General features: G+C 51.6%; 5 protein-coding genes across 5 annotated transcripts; 2 read left to right on the forward strand and 3 right to left on the reverse strand.

Moving 5' to 3' along the window:
• Positions 1 to 137: 137 nt before the first annotated feature.
• Positions 138 to 4970, reverse strand: KRP23_1693 (putative cysteine-rich receptor-like protein kinase 39; the record flags this gene model as incomplete). The annotated part of the gene is made up of 1 exon (XM_067886353.1): positions 138 to 4970. The coding sequence occupies one exon, from the start codon at positions 4968 to 4970 to the stop codon at positions 138 to 140; it is 4833 nt and encodes a 1610-aa protein (XP_067749026.1).
• Positions 4971 to 5613: 643 nt separating this feature from the next.
• KRP23_1694 (uncharacterized protein) lies at positions 5614 to 6096 on the forward strand (the record flags this gene model as incomplete). The annotated part of the gene is made up of 1 exon (XM_067886354.1): positions 5614 to 6096. One exon carries the CDS (start codon positions 5614 to 5616, stop codon positions 6094 to 6096), a length of 483 nt encoding a protein of 160 aa, XP_067749027.1.
• A 1014-nt stretch (positions 6097 to 7110) lies between these two features.
• Positions 7111 to 8121, reverse strand: KRP23_1695 (RxLR effector protein PSR2; the record flags this gene model as incomplete). Its single annotated transcript, XM_067896033.1, has 1 exon — positions 7111 to 8121. The coding sequence occupies one exon, from the start codon at positions 8119 to 8121 to the stop codon at positions 7111 to 7113; it is 1011 nt and encodes a 336-aa protein (XP_067749028.1).
• Positions 8122 to 17269: 9148 nt separating this feature from the next.
• Positions 17270 to 17590, forward strand: KRP23_1696 (uncharacterized protein; the record flags this gene model as incomplete). The annotated part of the gene is made up of 1 exon (XM_067886356.1): positions 17270 to 17590. One exon carries the CDS (start codon positions 17270 to 17272, stop codon positions 17588 to 17590), a length of 321 nt encoding a protein of 106 aa, XP_067749029.1.
• A 755-nt stretch (positions 17591 to 18345) lies between these two features.
• On the reverse strand, positions 18346 to 18891 carry KRP23_1697 (RxLR effector protein; the record flags this gene model as incomplete). The annotated part of the gene is made up of 1 exon (XM_067886357.1): positions 18346 to 18891. One exon carries the CDS (start codon positions 18889 to 18891, stop codon positions 18346 to 18348), a length of 546 nt encoding a protein of 181 aa, XP_067749030.1.
• Positions 18892 to 20169: the final 1278 nt, after the last annotated feature.

Consider the following 20169-nt stretch of genomic DNA (forward strand, 5'->3'; position numbering starts at 1 on the left):
ACTTTGGCCTGGCAATGGCGTCGTTATCTCGCTTAACGGGGTCCGGCTTTCGGGGGGGCCATGTATCATACCGCCGCTTGATTAATTGGTCGACTGCCTTGACACCTTCAGTGCCGATGCATCCCAGTAAGTTGCAGCTAACTGGTGGCGGACCCACCGAACAAGAGTTCGCGCATGTGCACGCCCACCCCTCCACGCTGTCTTCGCGCCTCCAGGTCGGCAAAGCGGGTGAGTCGCTGCACGACCACCGGAAGCTTGAGTCGCTGCTGAGGGTCGAAGCAGCTCATTTGTCGCACGAGGTCCCAGTGCGCGTCGTCTTCGAAGCCCCTGGGTCGAGGAGGCGGTGCGCCTCGTCGAACGTGAAAGCGCACGGCTACGTCGGGCATACGCGCGCCCCACGGGAACTCGCCGCTCACCGCCTGAAGCACGCACATTCCGAACGAGTACACGTCGGACTCGAAGCTCGGAGGCGCGCCGGCTAAGCATTCAGGCGCCTTCCACCGCAGCGCACCAACCACAGACGACGCAGTGCCCTGGTCCTGTTTGTTGTCGACGTATCTGCGGATTGTGCTGAGGCCAAAATCCGTGAGCTTGGCCGTCCCGTCAGCAGCCACGAGGATGTTGTCGCACTTGAGGTCCCCGTGCACAATGCTATGCTGGTGGAGATACTGCAGCCCGAGTGCGCTCTGGCGCAGCTTTTGCCAGGCTTCACAGCGCCGGGAGATGGCAGCGCTCTCAACAGAGAACCCCGTGCTTGATGTGTTGGACGTACTCCTGCTGAAGCCGCTACCCGTAGTATGTCGGCTCGTCGTGGACGTGGATCTGCTCATGCTGTTGAAGCTGGTCCCAGCGCTGGCTCCACCGGCTCCTTTAGATTCGCACCGATGCAGATACGCGTCCAGTCGTCCATTGCTCGCGGGCTCGCACACGAAGAAAGGTTGGCCGCCAACGTGGCACCCACCGTAGAGTTTGACCACGTACGGATGGTTCAGGCGGTACCAGATACTCAACTCCCGGTAGAACACAACGCTTGGTTGGGAATCGGCCGCATTTCTCGGAGGCATGAGCTTCTTGATAACAACGCGAGTGCCAAGCCACATCCCAATGTGGACTGAAGCGAAGGCGCCGTGGCCTAACGACTCGCGTGGGTCAAAATCCACCTCGTACGGAGGTATGAACCATTTTGGTGGTCGCCACAGGTGAAAATGGGAGCCACTTGGGCGTTCTGCAGCTAGCGACGGCGCCGTAGCATCGGACAACCGACGAGAAATATCGATACACGCTGTGCCAATGGCTTCAACTTGAGCGGCCGTGTAGCTCGAACGATGGCGCGTCACTTCGAAGCGCAAGAACGCCAGCATCTCTTCTCGGTCTTCGGCACCTTTGAGCTCGTCCAGCAACAACCTGGCTGCTTCTGGCTGCATTAATGTCCATTCAAAGCTCTCGGTCTGATGGGCGCGTTTAGCGTACCACTGGTGCTTCCAGTCGTGTACCTCAGCCTTCTCTACCACCAGTGAACCGGAGAGCGGTTGAAGCTCTTGAAGCCCATCAAGCAGTTCGTCTAAGTCCTTGTGAAAGGAAAACTTGTCGCTTGCCCGTTGACGGATGGCTGCAATCTGTGCGCCACGATTTCCAGTGCGACTGAAATTTACGTGAGCGCTGAGCTGTGATACAATCTCCGCCAAGTTGGCCACAATGTCCAGATAGCGGCGATCATCGCGTCCGTCGCCGATCATTTCTTCGAGTTCGCGTAGGCGCCCGTATATGTCTTCCAGTCGCACCATGATCTGTGCGTTTAATTCATTGTCCACATTGTCACCATTCGTCGACTTGAATATTTGCGAACTCAGCAGCTCCAGCGCCATTGGAATCGTTGATTCTGGCTCGCCGGGCACCATGAAGCCTGCAACCGTTACTGGTTTGCATTCAACATCAACGCACGCCATCAGATGTTTCGGAGCCACCTCATCGATCTCATCATGCGCGTCAAATCGACGCATGTCGTGTTCTCTACTCGCTAGCTCTCCGAGCTGCTGTACCACATAGGAAATTGCGGGCCGGAACCCTGGCTCAACCGCGCACATTTTCTTTACCATTTCACACACACCATTGTCGAGTTGAGCGGGTAAACGCTCGACAAATGAAGCGTCTCCGTCGACAACGAGCCCCGCTGTGGTGTTCTGGGCTAAAGCTTCAACAATAATTACACCGAAGCTGTAAATGTCGGACGCCAACGATGGTGGTCCACGTGCTACGCCTGCTCCTCTTCGCTCTGGGGCCAACCACTGCGTGGCACGTTCAGCAGCGTCTGCTCTGGAGATGTCCAGATTGCTTTGAATCAAACGTGGTCCATGCAGTCGTACAAGTTGATGCCCGTTGAGTTTGGCAACTTCCCTTATCGTTTCGCCATCTTGTAGACGCCATTTGGCCTTCCTACCACGCCCTTTACTTTTGGTCGTAGATGCACGCTTTTCAACAGCAACCACAACATTGTCACAGCAAAGCTCCTCGTGAACTATGTCGCGTTCATGAAGGTACTGTAGTCCCAGCGCAACCTCATGAAGCAGTCGCCACAAATGCGGTGGCGCTTTAGCGTCTGAGCCACTAGACTTGATGGCGGCCCGGTATCTTGATAGATACTCTTTCAGCGAGCCTCCGCGCGCACGCTCGAATACAAAAAATGGCGTGGGGCCAACATGGCACGCACCAAAGAGCTCGACGACGTGTGGATGAACGAGTTCGGACCAAATACCCGCCTGCCGCAAGACAACTTCACATTGCTTGCCCCCAATCAGCTTGGGGACGAGATGGCGAACCTTTTGAACAGTGACGCGGACACCTTCCCACCAGCTTTCATCCCGCACTTCGTACGCCGGGATAAACCATTCCGTCGCTGATATCACCATCGTTCCTACCTGTTGAATGCACAAATCAAAGGCCCGCAGCACCAGCTCCAGCTGCGCACCAGAAAAATCGTAGCGAAAGTTGTCCAGTTCGTGCTTCATGAGGGTCATTGCCTCCATAGCTACTTCGATATCCAGTGTACCGCCCGAAGCGGGTTGTTCCCAGCCGTCAAGAAACCTATGAAACGATACCATCACGTCTGCGCAGTCATATCCCCACTGCAGCTCCCAGTCTCCCGTACATTTGGTTGAAGTCTCGTCAATTTCAGGCATCAGACTCTCCGTGTCGAATTCAGCAAGCAGCGCATCTAGCTGGTGGTGGATTTCTTGGATTTCGTTGGTAAAGCGGCGAACCTGAGCAATCTTGAGCAGCTCGCGCTGGTCGGTAGATGGTAAATAGTGTCGCGTAAGGTACCGCATGCTGCGCAGCAAGTGCTCCGTGCGCGTTTGCCAATTGTATTCCACATTTCCTCCTTCAGCAAAACTAAGGCCTTCATCCCATAGCCGCGACAGCACTCGCTCGAGCCGGGCAAGCACGCGGGCGCACAACACAACTCCGTTTTCATGACGCAAGCTAGCACTGCGAAGCGCAGTCCACACGTCTGGCGCGTGCAGCAACAGCTCAGGAAACTGCATGTCGCTCCACGAGTGCTCTCGGTCGGACAGGTTCAATAGTGTCCGCACCACCGAATCCATACTCGGTCGCTCACTCGAATCGGAGGACGTCATTTCCTTAATGAACGCCCAGGCTGCGCTGCTCAGGTCACTTGGCTTCTCTTGATCCTCCTCAATCCTGGATAAATTACTTGCAGGCTCTTCTAGCACAAGGGACAGATGCGGATTGATAACTTCCAGAACAATCAAGCCGAACGCGTACACATCGTCCGCCATCGAAGGCTCCTCCATCCGAACCTCGCGTGGGTTCGCGCTGGGCTTGAGCTTCGCTTTTCCATCACCTCCCACCAACACACAGGCAGAGCAAATGTCGCCGTGCACGATTCCTGAGGCGTGCAGGTAGTGGAGTCCTCTCGCCACCTCTACAAGCCGTTTCCACAGCTTCCGGGTATCTGGGACGCTCCTCGCGTAGTCAACCAGAGCAACGCAGCCCCGCAAAGACTCGTAAATGAAGAACGGGGCGTCTCCAACATGACACGCTCCTTGCATCTTGACAATATTCGGGTTCGTCACGCAGTGCCACTTGTCCGCAAACTGGATACGCCGTGCTTCCCCGACCTGTCTATCGTCCTCAATCTTTGCGTCTTCCAGCGTGACCTGCAGTCCGTTCCACTCGCCTTCCACCGCGCCGCTCTCGCTCTGCAGCTGCACCTCATATCTCGGCACGAACCAGTCGGGCACCGTCCGCACCGACGCGTCCACAGCGCTCGAAACCTGCGCAATCGCATGGTCCAGCAGCTCCTGCTCCTCGAACAGCACGAGTTCGTCCTTGTCCCTCAGCTTGTGCCGCTCATATTGCAACGCCGTCAGCATCTCGATCCTCTGCGTCTCCTGCAGCTGCCTCAGCCCTCGCTGCAACCCCTGCGAGTCGTCCAAAACCTTCTCGAACGCCTGAATCTGCTGCTTGTAGTCCTCCTGCCAGCGTTTCTGCCAGTCCGGAGCCTCTAGAGTTCCTTCCAGCAACGCGTCGACCTGCAGATGCATCCAATGGACTTCCCGGCTCTTGCTCGGCGCCTCCAGCAGCATCTGCAGCACGTTTTCAAGCGATTGTCCACTCTCCTCGTCTTCCCGAGGACCTGAGAGCCCCGAAAGTTGCTGCAACTGCTGCACTAGCGTCTCGAACGTCGTTTCCTGGTGTCTGCGGCGGCTCACGGCCGCCAGGAGCTCGGAAAACTCGCTCTCTTCGTCCGCCAAGCCTCCGGTTGGAACTTTGAGCAGCGCATCAAGAGCTTCTAGACGCGGCAGGAGACTGCGGAATACCACGAGGAGCCCCGAGACGCAGCGGGGACGCAGCAGTGACAGCACGCAGGGCTCTGGGGCTGCATGGGGCGACGGAGACACGAGGAGAGGCGGCTCAGGCGCCGCAGGAGCAACGATTGCCAGCCCCAACATAAAAAAAGTATCTTTGATCTTCAATTCGTAATAGTTTCATAGTTGATATATATTATGTTTGGGAGGTGTCTAGATTAATCGGGATGTTTGTATTAATCTTGATATTACATGACCTGTTTGAATAGATGTTACTAGCAGAATGTATATAAATCATGGTCATGGCTACACTTCTTGGTAACATAGTTCACCACATGAGCAGCAGGTGGAGAAGAAGAGGTGGCGAGCCTTCGTCGAGTTGATCCTCTCCTGGCGTTTCCTTGGCTCTCGTGTCGACCAGATGCATGTCGCCGTCCAAGTACTGGAATGCACACGACCCATCGCACCCGCAGCATCCTGCCCACCGTCGCTCGTCCGGTAGTGGTGGAGCAGCCTGCCCTGGACGAAGCGGCTTCAGAGGTGCAGTACCGCCACCTTGGATCGAAATCGCCTCCATCCCGGTCGACGCGAGACTCGTTGTGTGGGTTGACTCGAATTCGGAACTGACACTCGACAGCTTACCGCTCGAAGGTTCGTCCACGTTGTCTCCCGCCAACACGGCAGACTCAACGCGACCGCTGAGGTTTTGGCGCCGACAGTCGAAAATATCCGCGCGCAGGGAGACGCCTCGACGACAAAAGTGCAAAGCCGAACGAGCTCAGTGGCGATGCAGACGCCGACGGTCAAGAGTTTGCCGCGTGTCCGCGTGCTGTCGCTGCGGTCCGTCATCCCCAACTACCGAGCGCAAGGAGAGCTCTGGAAGCAGCTCTTCGAGTGCGCCAAGACCCACAACGTCGCAATCGCCGGACCGACGTTCGCCGTCAACTTCACTCTGGACGGCCGGCAATCGGACGTGGAGGTGGAAGTGTGTCTCCCCATTGGGGACGATGCAGAAGTCTCGGTCGAGGCACCTTTCAGTACTCGCGACGTGCCTGCTGTACCCCGTGCTGCTGTTATGGTGTACGTCGGCCCGTGCGAGGGGTACTTCTCAGCCTACCAGAAGTTTTTCGGGTGGATTGCGTCGGAGAAGCTCACGTCTGCCGGGCCTTCGCGCGAGGTTTACGTGAAGAGACCGAGTGGGAACAGCGAGGAGGACGCTGACAGCGTGACGGAGATCCAGCTACCGATTGGAGAACAGGCTTCGTCGTGAGGAACTGCAGTAAGTGCAGCATGCGGGGACGGAGAGGAGGCTAAGACACTCATGGAACTTCATTTTTCATGTGCTGCTGTTCGGTTGAGCTGCATGAGAGTCGTGCTCTTTTGTTTTCCTACTGCACTTGATAGAACGCAATTCACCGCATGAACATTACGCTACAGGCTGTTGGATCTCGGTGACGAAAGACTTCTCGCTCGTATCTTCGCTATCCATGCGGAGGTACACCTCCCGCACGGGTGCGTTGGGGCGAAGCCCTTCCTTGCCAATCCATTCGTACAGGTTGAGGCAAAATGGATTCCCAAAGGAAACCCTTGGCTCGTGGAGGGAAGAAGAGAACTCCGACATGAGCATTATCGATCACTGAACGGCCCTCTTGTCAATTCAACGGCATGTCCATTCGGAGCTGCGTGTCCATCACATGAGTTCGGAACGACTTCGAGATTAACATTTAGAATTGCTTCACCCGCAGCGTTTTCCATTTGGATGCAGCCATGCATAGCTGACATCGATCAAACTACATCGAAGTGCCCGCTTACAGCAGCTTATGCACGATCATGCCAAGCCGTTGACGGTTGCATCGTCAAATTTGTCGTACAGCTATTGCAACACTTACAAATGCCCGTAAGGAGCGACGGCATCAATTCTTGCAGTATTTGTGCAGTCTGCTATATACTCGTAAAGGTACCCCGCGGAGGTAGCTAAATATATCGATGCCCCAAGTTGCAGCATATCCTGTGCATACTCAAATGCTGACCTTTTGTGAACTGCAGAATTCGTTGGCCACCGAACTAAATCCAAGCGAGACATCGACAGTATCTGTTCCGGCTTCGAGAGCATACTGGTGTGGTATCTGGTGAATCGAGGGGAGCATGTGGTATACACTCGTATCACCTTCTGGTTCTAGATGGAAGGTGGGGCCACGCATTCAAGCAAACAATATCGACAATTCCACACATGAATCGAAACAATTTCTATGCCATAGCACTTTACAGATAAAAACTCCTTAACCTACTTTTTGTTCTCTTTGTAGAACGTCCTGTACGCCTTGTATACCTCCACGTTTGCGTCGAAAGTCTCCTTGTTTGTCGTGAGCATTCTGTACGCCGCTGCTGGGTCCTTCCCATCAATCATCCACTGCTTGAATTGCGCAGTCTCGAACTTTTTTGCCAAGGCTTGCGGACTCATCACCTTCACAGGCAAATTTTGGGGGCCTTTCACCTTTTTCGCCGCCTCGATCGCCCTCGCCACTGCGTCATCTCCGTAGACTGTCGTCAATGTCTTGATCAAATCCGTTTTGGCATTGGTGTTGTGCACGTTCCCTCGGAAAAAGTAGTAATTCCAAACGACGGCATTCGGGTTCGAGAAAAAAGTATCCAGATTTTTGTCAAGCTTTAGCAGCTGAAAGACAATGTCTTGGGACAGACCATTCATACGCCACCCTACTAACTGTTCATCTTGCAATAAGCTGGCCCTTTTGAGTGTCTTCGGGTTCCTTCGCCCCAATTCGAGCATCCTTGCCACAGCTTCATTTCCATAGAACTTCGTGAACACTCCGAGCATGGTCTTCATCTCTGTCGGGTTCTTCTTGTTGTATATCGTCAGGTACTTCAGCCAAGTATCCAACTTGGGGTTGGCCAGCAGCGTATCCACTTCTTCTTTATTGTTGAGTTTCAGCGCCGTGAAGGTATCGTCTGGCGTCTTTTCCTCCTTCTGCCACTGCTTGACAAGTTTCCGGCCGGCCCATTTAGCCTTGATCCATGCCCACTTCGACTGCAGCCAAGTTTTAGTCTTGGTCAAACCACTTTTCACCCCAGCGACTGAAATCGCTCTTTCTTCTTCAGCTGCGTTCTCCGCCTTGTCTGTTCTCAACAGTCTCTGAGCGACGGCATCGTTTGGGGAATGAAAGACCGAGCGCGCAAAGTTGGATGCAGTCGCTTTCGAATTCGCAGCAGTCGAAGCAACACTCGAAATTGCAACGAGAGCGACGAGAACCAGCAATGTCACGCAGTAGAACCGCATCGCCCTTAGAACTAGAGCACCGATGGCTCGGGAGCAACTTGGCAAGTGGGAGGAATACTGTACCCCTTTCCTAAGAGAAATGTTAACTCCCACATGTTTCAAGTTAAAGCTCCCTCATAGAGTGCTAATATAGGCTTTTTTTGCTCTGATTTAGCCCAACTTTGATTCATTGCCAGTAACACTGTTGTTCAAGCAGTTCCATATAAATATTGGCCTAGTGTAATATGTAGACATTAGGTGCCAATATTGAGGTGCTGCCCTAAGTACTGGCTCATTTAGGACGATACGATAACATGGCACGAGCTGTATGTATTCCCGAAACGAGAGAAAAGGGGCAAATGCAGATCCTCAGGCTTTCCCCAAGTTGATTTTTGGATGAGAATGGCAATTTCGATAGGGAGCTGCCATTTTTCAGTTTTACAGGTCTGAGTCATACCTGAAAAATCGGCAGACTCTTACGGGATGACTCTGCCGAGACTTCACGAAAATCAAACTGGTTTGGGACGTCACAGGCTACTACGCACATGGTTAACGTTAAGGGTGCGGCTGTCCGGAGGCTACAGCCTAATTTGTCCGCGAAAATAGCCTTCGAGGCTCCTAAGCCAATTTTGACTTCGGAAATTTTGCCAAAGCTGTGGACACTGGAACTGTAGTTACAGTTGGTAATTTGCTGTGTGGCTCTTCTTTGAAGTTGTCCACGGAACAGAATACTGTAGCCACATTGGTGAAGATGCTCTATAGTGCATAGCTTATGGCACTTCTTCGGATCGGATTTGAAATATAACACATGGGGAAGGTTCACGTGACAACCGCACAACGATTAAAGTCAAAATATGATAGAAGTGTGAGGGAGGCCCGCAAGGCTTGCCAGTATTGGACTTAACTGCGGTTTTATTTCGGCATTATCGCCAATCAACCATTCAGCCTGAGGTTTTGATTGCACGGGTGCACCCGAATATCACGTACAGTGCATCGACTCCGTCCGGATTTATAAAGTCGTGATAAAGGCGACATTGACAAGTCTTGAGAGGCTTTGCTCGGTTTATTTCCTCACACTTTTACAATTTCACGTAAACCTTTCCCTTGTGTTTTATTAATATTGAAGTCCAAAAAAGATGATAAAAGTGAGAGAAAATAGGGAAATGGCGCTTAAGGTGTTGGTACATGTAAAGGTGTGACGGTAGGTGGATGCGGTACCATGTCTGCATGGTGTATGAATTTCGTAAACGTGCGGGATCCACCGCAATTGCAGTTCATACAGGCCACCGGCGCCACAACAATACACGTAGTGTTGAATGGTTGGAAAAGGAGATGACTGTGAGAAGTATTTTAGACGCCTGGAGGATTAAACGAGCCCCGCCGCAACATCTTTATTGCAGTGTCGTTGAAAACAAGCGACACGATGAACAATTCTTTCAAAAATGTTTGGGGGGGGGGGAGAGAGAGGATCATCTATCTCATGAGTCATTGCTAACTATAGACTCCTATATAGCTTGTAGAGCTGTCGTGGTTAGGTAACTAAGCTTAACTAACCTCACCTCAAATCGACCACCTCTACTTATCCTTAATCGCTGTGGCCCACACAATATTAGCATACAAAAAACAAAGTATAAAATTGTATCAACGCACACAAAGACCCCCGACCGCGACGACACTGGCGAGCGTGGCGGATATCAAGCTGCAGGAGGCTAAGATCAAAGAGGATGTCAAGCAAACCAACGAGCTGCCATAGGTGATGAAGGCGCTGTAGCACAGCGACAAAGTGGTGGCGCAGACGATGGCCTTCAGCGGCTGCAGCGAGACCAACTACCGTACCGTACAACCCCAGAGGACGTTCCTCTGTGAATTGAACACCTTCATGCAGTCCCCTCCAAGGTGCAGGGAACTGTCGTACCGACGAGAGCGATGAGTTCGAAAATGCGCAGTGACGAGGGCTTCAACTTCGTTCTCGCGTTGCGGGTGGCACTGTGGCAACACGTGTTGACTTGACCAAGTATTCCTCCACTAGCCAAGGCATCGTCTTCGTGCAATTCTGTGGTGTAGTGGCCTCAGAGATTGAGGGAATGTGGCAAAGCTACGTTGAGAACGGATACATTCGAGGAACATTCGGAACACAGGCGAATCGAAGCCATGTGGAGTCGCACTTACCCGGAGGATAACGGTTCGGCTTGGAGTGCTGTTCGATGCTCGACGCTCGACGTTCGATGCTCGACGCTCGACGTTCGATGCTCGACGTTCGATGTTCGATGTTCAATGTTTCCATAAAAAGAACTTCAAGGAACGCATCTCCGACGCGTAAACAAGATTGCGGCGCTGGACGATGGGCTGAGAAGACGGCATGCCACCTCTGAATGAGTGTACAAGGGTAAGTCGGAAGTAGTTCGACGGCGGCGCAAAGCATAGGAGGATTGTATGGTCAGTCATGAATCAGCAGGCAAGAACACAGGCGAAGCAATACACCTTCTTGGACACTAAGTCTCTCCCTCCTCTGCTTCTGGGAAGTACATTGCATGCTTCAGTAGATCGAGGAAGACTTGTCGTGGTCTCAACCCCCCACAACCCGTGTCTGACAGGAAGGCACGTAAAACTCAAGCCCCGCGAGGGCAGGTATAACAACAAAATCCCGCAAGGGCAGGAATAGCAACTCGTCGATCCCGACAACAACCAAGGAATAGCACACCCTCTACGGAGAAGAAGTCACGTCTATTGAGAGACGCTACGACTTACAAGACCCCGACGTCGCGTGAAGGTTTCCACGCAGACGCCATCCCCGCTGAAGACCCTAGTTGTACAAGCCTGAACCCCCCATCCCAAGAAATCACGTTAGTCAAGAACCCGGGAATTCTGCGCACTGCACGCGACGTACAGTGTATGAAGTGCGCTTTGTGTGTCGACCGAGCCTTCCAGAAAGCGATTTCTGAGAGCCCTCTCCACCACAATTCCTAAGGTGGATCAACACACTCACACCGTCGTGATCGAGTACGGAACCCCATGCATGTCTTGCATATCGGGTGATACGGATGATCTCAACTCACAGTGATGCATAAGGAAGGCAACCGAAACAGGCAAGCTCACAACCGCAGAGTATGGATGCAAACGCGGTAATTGTTCGAATCGGATCCTATAGCTCGACATTGGCACGACTTGCTATCAAGGCGGTGTAGATGGCAATAAGGACCGAAGACGTGTAGAGCACAAGTAGTGGGAAAATGATTCAAGTGGTCCGTCACTTTATAGTTACGAATCACGAAAGCAATCGTCATCTTACACCGCTTGCAATACGCGTAAGCGGCGTTGCTGGTGTCTAACTCTTTCTCGGAGAGATACCAGAAGGCCGGATGAGGAAAAAGTTGAACAAATAACCACAAGTGATGCTTGCGCTGGCGTCGTGCAGCAAATATTCACGGGGGATCACTTTCAAGCAGTGTCCCGGGCTTAGGAATGCTCCGAAAGTGTACAGCTAGATCTAATTTCGGATCGTGTTTGGGTTCGACTGCAACCACTGAAAGATTGGCTGTGGGACTGTTGCGGCGACGACGATACTTCTAGCACTTGTGTGTTGTTTCTTTTGCTGACAAGGTGAAGAACCGGACTGAGGATACCACTGTCGTTTGCTCTGAGAGGTTGGAGTATTGGGGGCTGTACTGTGATCGATGGCTTGGGGTGTGTTGGAACGGCTGCGTAGCGGGTAGCGACAAGAGGTCGGAGTCGGGCTTGAAACTCTAGACGAGCCTCCCAGGCGTGGCTCCGAACTAGGACCAAGCGTTGAACCGTCTTCTTTAGAGATACTGCGGCTGATGCTGCCGTGCATGGGGCGAAGACGCCCCGGTGTGCAGAGAGGTGAGCGCGACGTCCGGTCTGGAGACCGGAGCTCTTCCATTGTCTTCGATCACGATTCTATTACTTGTAGCCTTGGATTCAAAGGATCCAATATATTTTTTCTTGGTTTTTGTATGAAGGTTAGCTTGAGGTTAACTAAGGTTAGGAGGTCCGCGCAGGTTGTTCGAAAAGTTGTTGTTAAGCAGGTTAAGCTTAACTATGGCGGCAGCTCTAATAGCTTGGGGCGTCGAAGACCGACATGCCTGGGGGCTTTTAAAGTCCGGAACTTCTTTGTCTAGACCGGGTGATTCGGCACGGCACGCATGGAAGCAAGAGGGTCACTTTATCAATTCGGTTTTGGTTCGATGCTCCACAAAATTCCGAACAAGATTAATGTGTCCTCGCAGCAATGATTTCTGCAGCATAATCGATACATCTCCGCAAGAGCGACTTTTGTTTTGCCATACTTCCATGAGCTCAAGCACTTCTCGCGTTAATTCAACGGAGCGCGTGGCTGAGATGACCTCAATCTTCGCTTGGTCGATCTAGTCTAAGACCTTCCTTCGTAAAGTGGTCGTTTGGCTACCAATCGGGCAATACCATCGTGTTGCTGGTTAGATACAGCTATCCAGATTCATCTCTATTCGCATGGAGCCATTGAACGACTTCGAGGTGGTCATTCTCGGCAGCTCTATCCATTGCATTGCATGTGCATCCTTCCGAGCAATTTTGATGCAACCACTTCACTACATTTAGATGTCCTTGGCTAGCAGCAGTATCCGTTGCTGGTGGTGTGAAATAATCAGTGAAATGATCATGGAGCCACTTGACCATGTCTAACCTTCCGTTATAAGCTGCGTACCAACAAGCATCCTCAGAGACCTCTCGAGTGCAATTGTCAAAGATCTATTGCGCAACATCCACATGGCCACCCTTGATAGCATCACGCAACGCGTGGCTACACCAAGCGTGAGGATTATTATCCGAATTCATCAATTCGTCAGCGGTATCGCTTTCTATCATATTACTTCGATCTGGACTTAGTACCGAAAGGCGTTCGTGTAATTGCTGTACGATATGTAAATGCCCTCCGCAAGTAGCCCTTGCAATGAGACCAGGCTCGTACGCAATATTATCGCGACAAACCCACAAAATCACATCCATATGCCGTTGACCGCAACTTCATTGATGAAAGTCGATGAGCACACGAGACCATGGCGACTGTGCAGCCACGTAACTATGTGGAGGTGGCCATGGGAAGTCGCCTTATAAAATGCATAGTCCAGGTCCCCATTCCACGGGCTCCGACCTGCACCGAGGTCTAGTCATCCAGCAAAACACATGCGAACGTTCACCTTTGGCCGCAGACTCGACTGTTTTCCTCCAATTTGGGGCTGTATGCGCTAGGAAAAAGTCGAGATACTCGACAGACGCACCACGTCTACAAGCTTCGTTGAGTGCCGTCTGGTCTAATTGATACGTTACCACAGGCGCTTGGAAGCCGTTTAGTGAAAGTCCACTGAACCAGAGTTGGGGATAGTAAGAGATCAGAGGCCTTCATTCGTTGGCGTCAGATTTTGTTGTGGCCTCACTGTTCAATGGGGGGTCGCATTTGAGAGAGATTGATAGAATCATCATCCATGGGGATACAAGCACAAGAGCCATCAATATTTGAGCACCTAATCCCGTTTGTTTCACGCATCATTGCCATCAGGATTGACTAGCAATGGTTAGTGATCTTGCATGTAGCTGGATTTGCCGTCAAGGGATCCAGGCTACAGAGTGCAAGTAACCTTACGAGTGCGAGATGCCCAGCTTCAGCCATCGCATCCGCGGTCCATTCCGCCGCACTATTTTCATGCAGCCATCTCTCAATATCCAATAGACCGTGACTCGCAGCTCCATCCATGGCAGCATCCGTACATCCCACCCCATTCTTGATCAACCCTATCCAGATGGTCACACTGCAATTTCTGGAGGAATGTCTTTTTCCAGTTGCCCCCATAGCCATTGCACAACAGATAAATATCCGTTTCTGGCTGACATCTCCATAAACAGCAGCGTACACGCTTCACCTTGATACTCGCGTAGCCATTTGGCCACCTCCAAATGCCCGTGGCCAGCAGCGCCAAGCATCGCATGTGTAGTGCATCCTTCATTTCGACTTTGATGCAGCCACTTCACCTCGTCCGAAAGTCCGTTAGCAGCAGCTAAAATCAGAGCTTCAGTCGTGCAACTTGCTCCACGATGGCATGCAACCACTGCACAGTTTCAAGATGCCCGTTCTCCGCTGCTCCATTTCTCGTTTGCTCCGTGCACTTTGAATCCAAATACTGCTCATGCAGCCACCTCAAAACATCAAAATGTCCGTTTCTAGAGGCAGAAGCTACGGTTCCTTCCCAGTCTTCTCTCCAGGGCCCACGACCAACTTCCTGAAGCCGCTGCACCCACTGCAAGATTCGTAATTGACCATTGTTTGCTGTATTTCCCACCGCCTGAGCTCAAGCAAGGGCAGGTTCGCGATCCAACAAATATCCCTAAGGTTCGATCGAGAATCATACGAAAGCTCCAGATCCACAAATATTATCCAAGAGTGAATTTAACAGTTGAAGGACAAAGGAATGGAAATAGGGAGACAATCTGCACAGACGGAGTCGACGACTGTCAGAAATGGAGAACTGGCGAGGATAAATGACGAGAACGCTGGTATGAACAGTATCCGACTGAGAATTTCGAGAATGAAGTTGTTTCTCATTATAGTGACAGATTTTAACTGTCTATGAGAAAGGGTCTCCAGCTTCTTTTGTTCTCTAGGGAGCACCACATTCAACTACCGCTAGTATGGAGACCGTTGACGAGCTGCCACTTCATGCTTCCGTTCGTCTTGTTTGTCGCGAGTGCCTCCCAAGGAATGGATGTCTTCCGCACGTTTTAATCCGAATTGAGGAGTTCTTGGATAATTTTTCTGGGCAGCAGGCGCTCAACGCCGCATGCAAGTGTGGTGCTTCTCTGCAATCTGTTGAGTACCTTCTCGGACGATCGGTGCCGGATTGGAAGGAAACAATTCGTCTTGCTGCACAAGGCGGACACTTGCACAAAAAAACCTTCAGTGGATGGCGGCAAAGCGCCAAGACCGCCGTGGGCCGTGGAAGAGAGATTTTAGGAAGGTCCTACAGTCGGCCGCCGCGCAAGGTCATCTTAAGACTGTAACTTAGCTCCACAGCAACTTCACCACAGATAAACCTTCGGATGCGTGTGTTTGGCAGCGAGCAACGGACATTTAATTGTGATTCAGTGCCTACTTGGGCATGGTATTAAAGATCGATTGGTCAATGCGATGGATTTTGTTGCTACAAACGGCCAGTTGGAGATTGTGAAAGGCTTCTGTGTCGAGGTCACATAACAGCAAAGGTGATGGCCAGAGCAGCTGAAGGAGGCCACTTCAACGTGATTCAGTGGCGGCGCCCGCATGTGCGTTTAGACAGCTCGGGTGCAAAGGATGCAACTGCTGCGAATGGACATCTCCAAGTTTTGATGTGGTTGCACGCGAATGTGACAGCGTTGTGGGATGGCAACTTTTGCTCAGCCAAAGGATTTATGTCGGCAGTCCAGAACGGTCATTTGGAGGTTCAGGAGTGGATTCGAAGTAACTACGATATACTTAGTCTTTCCAGGCTGGAAAAATTGTAGAGTGGCTGCTTGGATTGGGATATCAAGCACGACCAAAAGATCGGAAATGGTCCCCAAAAGATTGGCCATGGAATGCAGATTTGGAAATAACAAAGATAGTTTACTGCGGAGTTGAAATAAGTATTCCAGATGTTCGCGAAAAGATTTTACAGCGGGGGGATATTCGGATGGTTCGATGGCTGTCATGCCACGGGTGCAACGTGAACTTGAAGATGTATGTCGATGCTTCTTTTTTATGTTGCGTATCGACTGTCACTCAGGCGTTCACTCAGCTATCGTACCATATCAAGACACATTTGTGTGATATCCTGTGAATACTCGTAAATGTGGAGTCCTCTCGAACCTGGCTATTCGAAATGCTCTCGAGCATGCGGGTAGTGGTACTCAATCATGGTTTAAGGCAAAGCTCCGCAACGTTGAGGCTCGCTCATGGTGTTTCCCTGGTAACCACGGAGATGGGAGCGGTAGACTCTCCAAGCGAGGACGACTCAGTTGGTGGGTACTTGGACTTATGCATTGTTGGCAAAGCTGTTCGATTGCACTACGTGGAAAAGGTCTAACTTTCTGAGTTTTTCTGATTGTCCACGGAAACCTCAATTTGCTCTGTAGCAAACAGTTATTCCTAGGTGCACCACAAGGACCAGTTTCCGTTTGCAGGGCAAGTTGTTAGTACCTTTTGGAGCCAAGACAGAGTAACCTGCCACACCAACTCCTAAGAATTAATCAAACCTCTCGTCTTTTTGTGTGTTTGATACTAAAACAATTGTCCGTACAGGTCAAAGCGCAATAAGTATCCTCAATCGTCTTACTAGACGGAGTAGTGCACAGGGAAGTCTCCTACAAGAGGAAGAGCTGTGTTGAAAAGGCTAGTAGCTGACGACATTCGGATGTGATCAATGTGATGTCATGGATACAATTTGCAGACCCTGAGCATCCAATAAAATCATTTCCAAACCAGGGAATCTGCTATTGGTGAGGGGAAAAGTGTAAAAAGCCATCGAGCAGCGTTGGGCCCTCATAACGCCGTGGTGTGCCGTGCTGGAGAAGGGCATCGGCTACCGCTGCCTCGAGCGCGACGAGGAGGTGTGGGACGTCGGCACACGGCGTCTGGAAGTGGATCCGCTGTCGCGTCGCGATTTTCCGAGGAACGAGACCAAATTCCTCGGGGAGCGCTGTCATTACTGTCAATTTTGGCAGACATGGACCAATCAGCATGGAAGTATCTTTTATCGGAACATTGTGGTGTGAAATTGAGCAAACGGGGATTTCGACAAAGTCCTTCCTCCCAGATATTTACTGGATCTGGATCTCGAGGGGAAGAAGGTCACTGACGAAGGAGAAAATGACGCTATGGAATATGATTTAGTCCTTGTGTGGAGTTGGCCAACGTGAATATTCCAGCGGGGATATAAGCAAATGTTGGCGAGGAACGAGGCACAAATTACAATTTCAAAAGCCTAGAAAAGGCATCAAAGTACCAGCGAGAGTGTATTTTCGGGTCGGCCTTCTACAAGTTCAGCTTCAAGCAGGATGAAGATCCTGGGCGGGGTCAGAGCGGCTGAAAAGCTAGTAAATCAGCAGTGGGAGGAGTTCGAGTGGAGTTCTGAGGACGAAGAGCTGAAGTCTGAGAGCCACGTATATGCTGGAACCGATGATCGCACACTTCCACGACTTTATGATCAACTCCCTGGTGACACAGATGATGGAGTCGATGGTGCTGGGCAACGTCTGGTTCTCGCAGGTTTCGCTGTGGATGTCCATTGACCGTGACCTGAAAGCAGATGGGGTCGCGGTGAAGAAGCCGTTCGGACAGCTGATGGCTCGCACTTTTGCCAGCAGTCATCACAAGTGGGAGCTAGCTCGAACGAACTATTATTCACAAGAGAAACGAACCAATGCATCGAGCCTATTCTACTTTGTTCTCATCGTGGAGTTAGTGAAGAATGCAATGTACTGCTGAAAAGAGGAGCCTCGTTTTGTTAGGAATTTAACAGTCAAGACCAGCCTACCAAAGGTGCCCAAGTTACATCGTTACGCGGTCCCGTACGCTCCGTCCGTGCGTCTCACGAGTCAACTCGTTGGCTGGGATGCCATTTCTGGGGCTCACTATGCAAACCATATCGAAGATGAGTTGAAGGCATTGCTGAAAATGTTGGAAGTGAACCAAAGCGTCGAATTTCTTGCTGTGCTTTCACCACCCCACTATCGCAACTACTGGAAAGAGTTTGCCAAACACCATTTGAAACCAATCAAACGCCTACTGGAGTTTTTTTCTCAAACACAAGGCTGCCTTCTTAAGTGTGCAGGCGCACCAACGGATTCCTAGCCAACCTGAAGGCGAGCAGCAGGAGAACATCGGCTTGGCTGCGCTCTCTGACTTGGATCAGAACGTTATCTCGAACATTTTTGTGTTTGCAGCTCCCCCTAAGTTGCGCCAGGTTTACTTCCATGAAGCAAGCAAAGATGAATTGGACATTAAAGATGACTCGCCTATCTTAGTAGCGGTCGTGTTGTGGTATACCCCGAGCCTCACATTGTGGTCAGGTACCAAACGTTGGTGACGAGAAACGGTGGATACACGTGAAGGTTGCTGTAATTTTGGTTGTACCAGATATTACGACCAAGTTACCAGTTGCATCCAACAGACCGCAGTCTAACTTGAATCGGAAGTGAACGAGAGCTTGAAGCAGGGAATTGCATCAAACTGCAATGGATTTACGCTGACGTAACCTTTTTCGGCAACGTATCCCAGAAGTCCTTGAACCGAAGATACGTCTGGACGTCCGCATCACGCGTCAACTGCGACTTCGTCATTTCCCGCAACTTCTTCTCAATCCCGTGCGACACGAACATGGAGTCTGGAGTGACCCCATCGCGAACGAGCGTCTTGAACCCTGCCGTGCTAGTCGAGATCAGCTGCTCTAGTACCTTCTCAACGTCGATTCCTTTCGGCGCTCGAGCAAGACCAGCCAAGTGCGCATCGCTCTTCGTTAGCAAGGAAGCGAGCCACTTTTCGGCTTTCGGGTCGAGATTCGTTCTCTCTTCGTCGCGCGCGGTGGCCACTTCTGTTTCACCGTTTACCAATCTGTGAGCTCGCAGGCGTCGCCCATCATCGGCGTTGCTTGGAGCAGCAGCGACAGAGTCCACGAGATCACGGATTGCAATCTTGGGGGACGTGGGCTGACCGACGTGCACAGTGGCAGGTTCTGCGCCAGTGCTCGCGAGAAGCGTGACAAGCAAGACGTAACCCACGCGCATCATCCCAACGTTGCAGGTCTTGATGGCGGCCAGTACTTTGCAAAGTGAGCCTAGGTGCTGTAAGTCCTTGCTCTGTCGACATGCCGTGAGGCCTCGTGTGCCGCACAGCCTCGCACACTGTGCGACTCGCACAGCGAGGCTGCCGCGAGATTGTACCTCGGATGGGAAACGGCTCGTGGCATGGGTTTCGAGCACAGCGGCGCTGCTATAGGCACGACCCGCTTATAAGTTTCAAACTCGGGGATATGGACCTACTGTACCAACTTGTTGCCGTCGAGGAGCGCCATCCTGCTGCTGTTTCCTGTGCAGGCTGTGCCTTGTGTTGCATGGAGCGCATATACTACATGTACGGACAGTATTACGGCTGCCTTGCTATGCCGTGAAGCAAAGGATGAGCGTGGAATAAAAAGTAAGATGATGTGAAGTGTGTAGAGTACGCATTATGACGCACAATGTGAGTCGGTTCGCTGTCGATCGCTCGTCGAGGTCAGGTGCAAAGAAATCGTAGAAAGGAATGGCTAGAGAGAGAATCGGTTGCGAAGATGCTTCCGAAATTCAAGCAGTGTTTGCTAGTTGATTTCTACAGTTGGTCGAAGAACAGAGGAATGGCGCTGAGCGAAAAGCAGTGAGTCCGGCGCTGGCACTGATGCTCGCGGATTTGAACACCACTGACACGACGCAAGCGGTGGTGTTGGAAATGATTTGTTTTCTGGTGTCCATTACAGCTGCACTGGGTCCTGTGTGCAGGCATTCGCACTCTGTCAAATGATGGCGACAGTTTTTGACACTACGCGTGGTTCTCATGAAGTTGTGACCACCCTGACCTTGGCACCTTTGGCCAGGAAGCAAGTCGCGGTAGTGCAGGGCAGCGAGCTGGTGAGTTTGACGCGATCTACAGCGAAATATGCCTGGAGACTCTTGCGCTGTTTGGGGCCCATGGACTCCAAAAACGTGCACGCTGGGTTGCTATTATCACTGCCGCCACTATAGAACCTACTTGAAGGGGTTTGGCTCGCATTGGAATGGTTGCGAAAACGTTCTAACCGTCGGGGGATATTTACAAATGTCAGTTCGAATCCCCGCCAAATCGAGGCACCTACGAAGAAGTTTCTGGGCATGTCCTAGTATATCATCTGAGTGGCAATGGCACTTCCATCGCGTCGATGGATGTTTCAGACTGACAGGCAAGAGATTGATGGAAGACAATTTCCAGCTAGGAAGTTCCACAGCACCTCACAGTAAACGATTACCGATGAAGCCCTCAATTGTTCCGAGCGTGGG

The sequence above is a fragment of the Phytophthora ramorum genome (genome assembly GCF_020800215.1).
Source record: "Phytophthora ramorum isolate Pr-102 chromosome Unknown Phyram_PR-102_s0002, whole genome shotgun sequence".
In the NCBI taxonomy this organism is placed as follows: Eukaryota; Oomycota; class Peronosporomycetes; order Peronosporales; family Peronosporaceae; genus Phytophthora; species Phytophthora ramorum.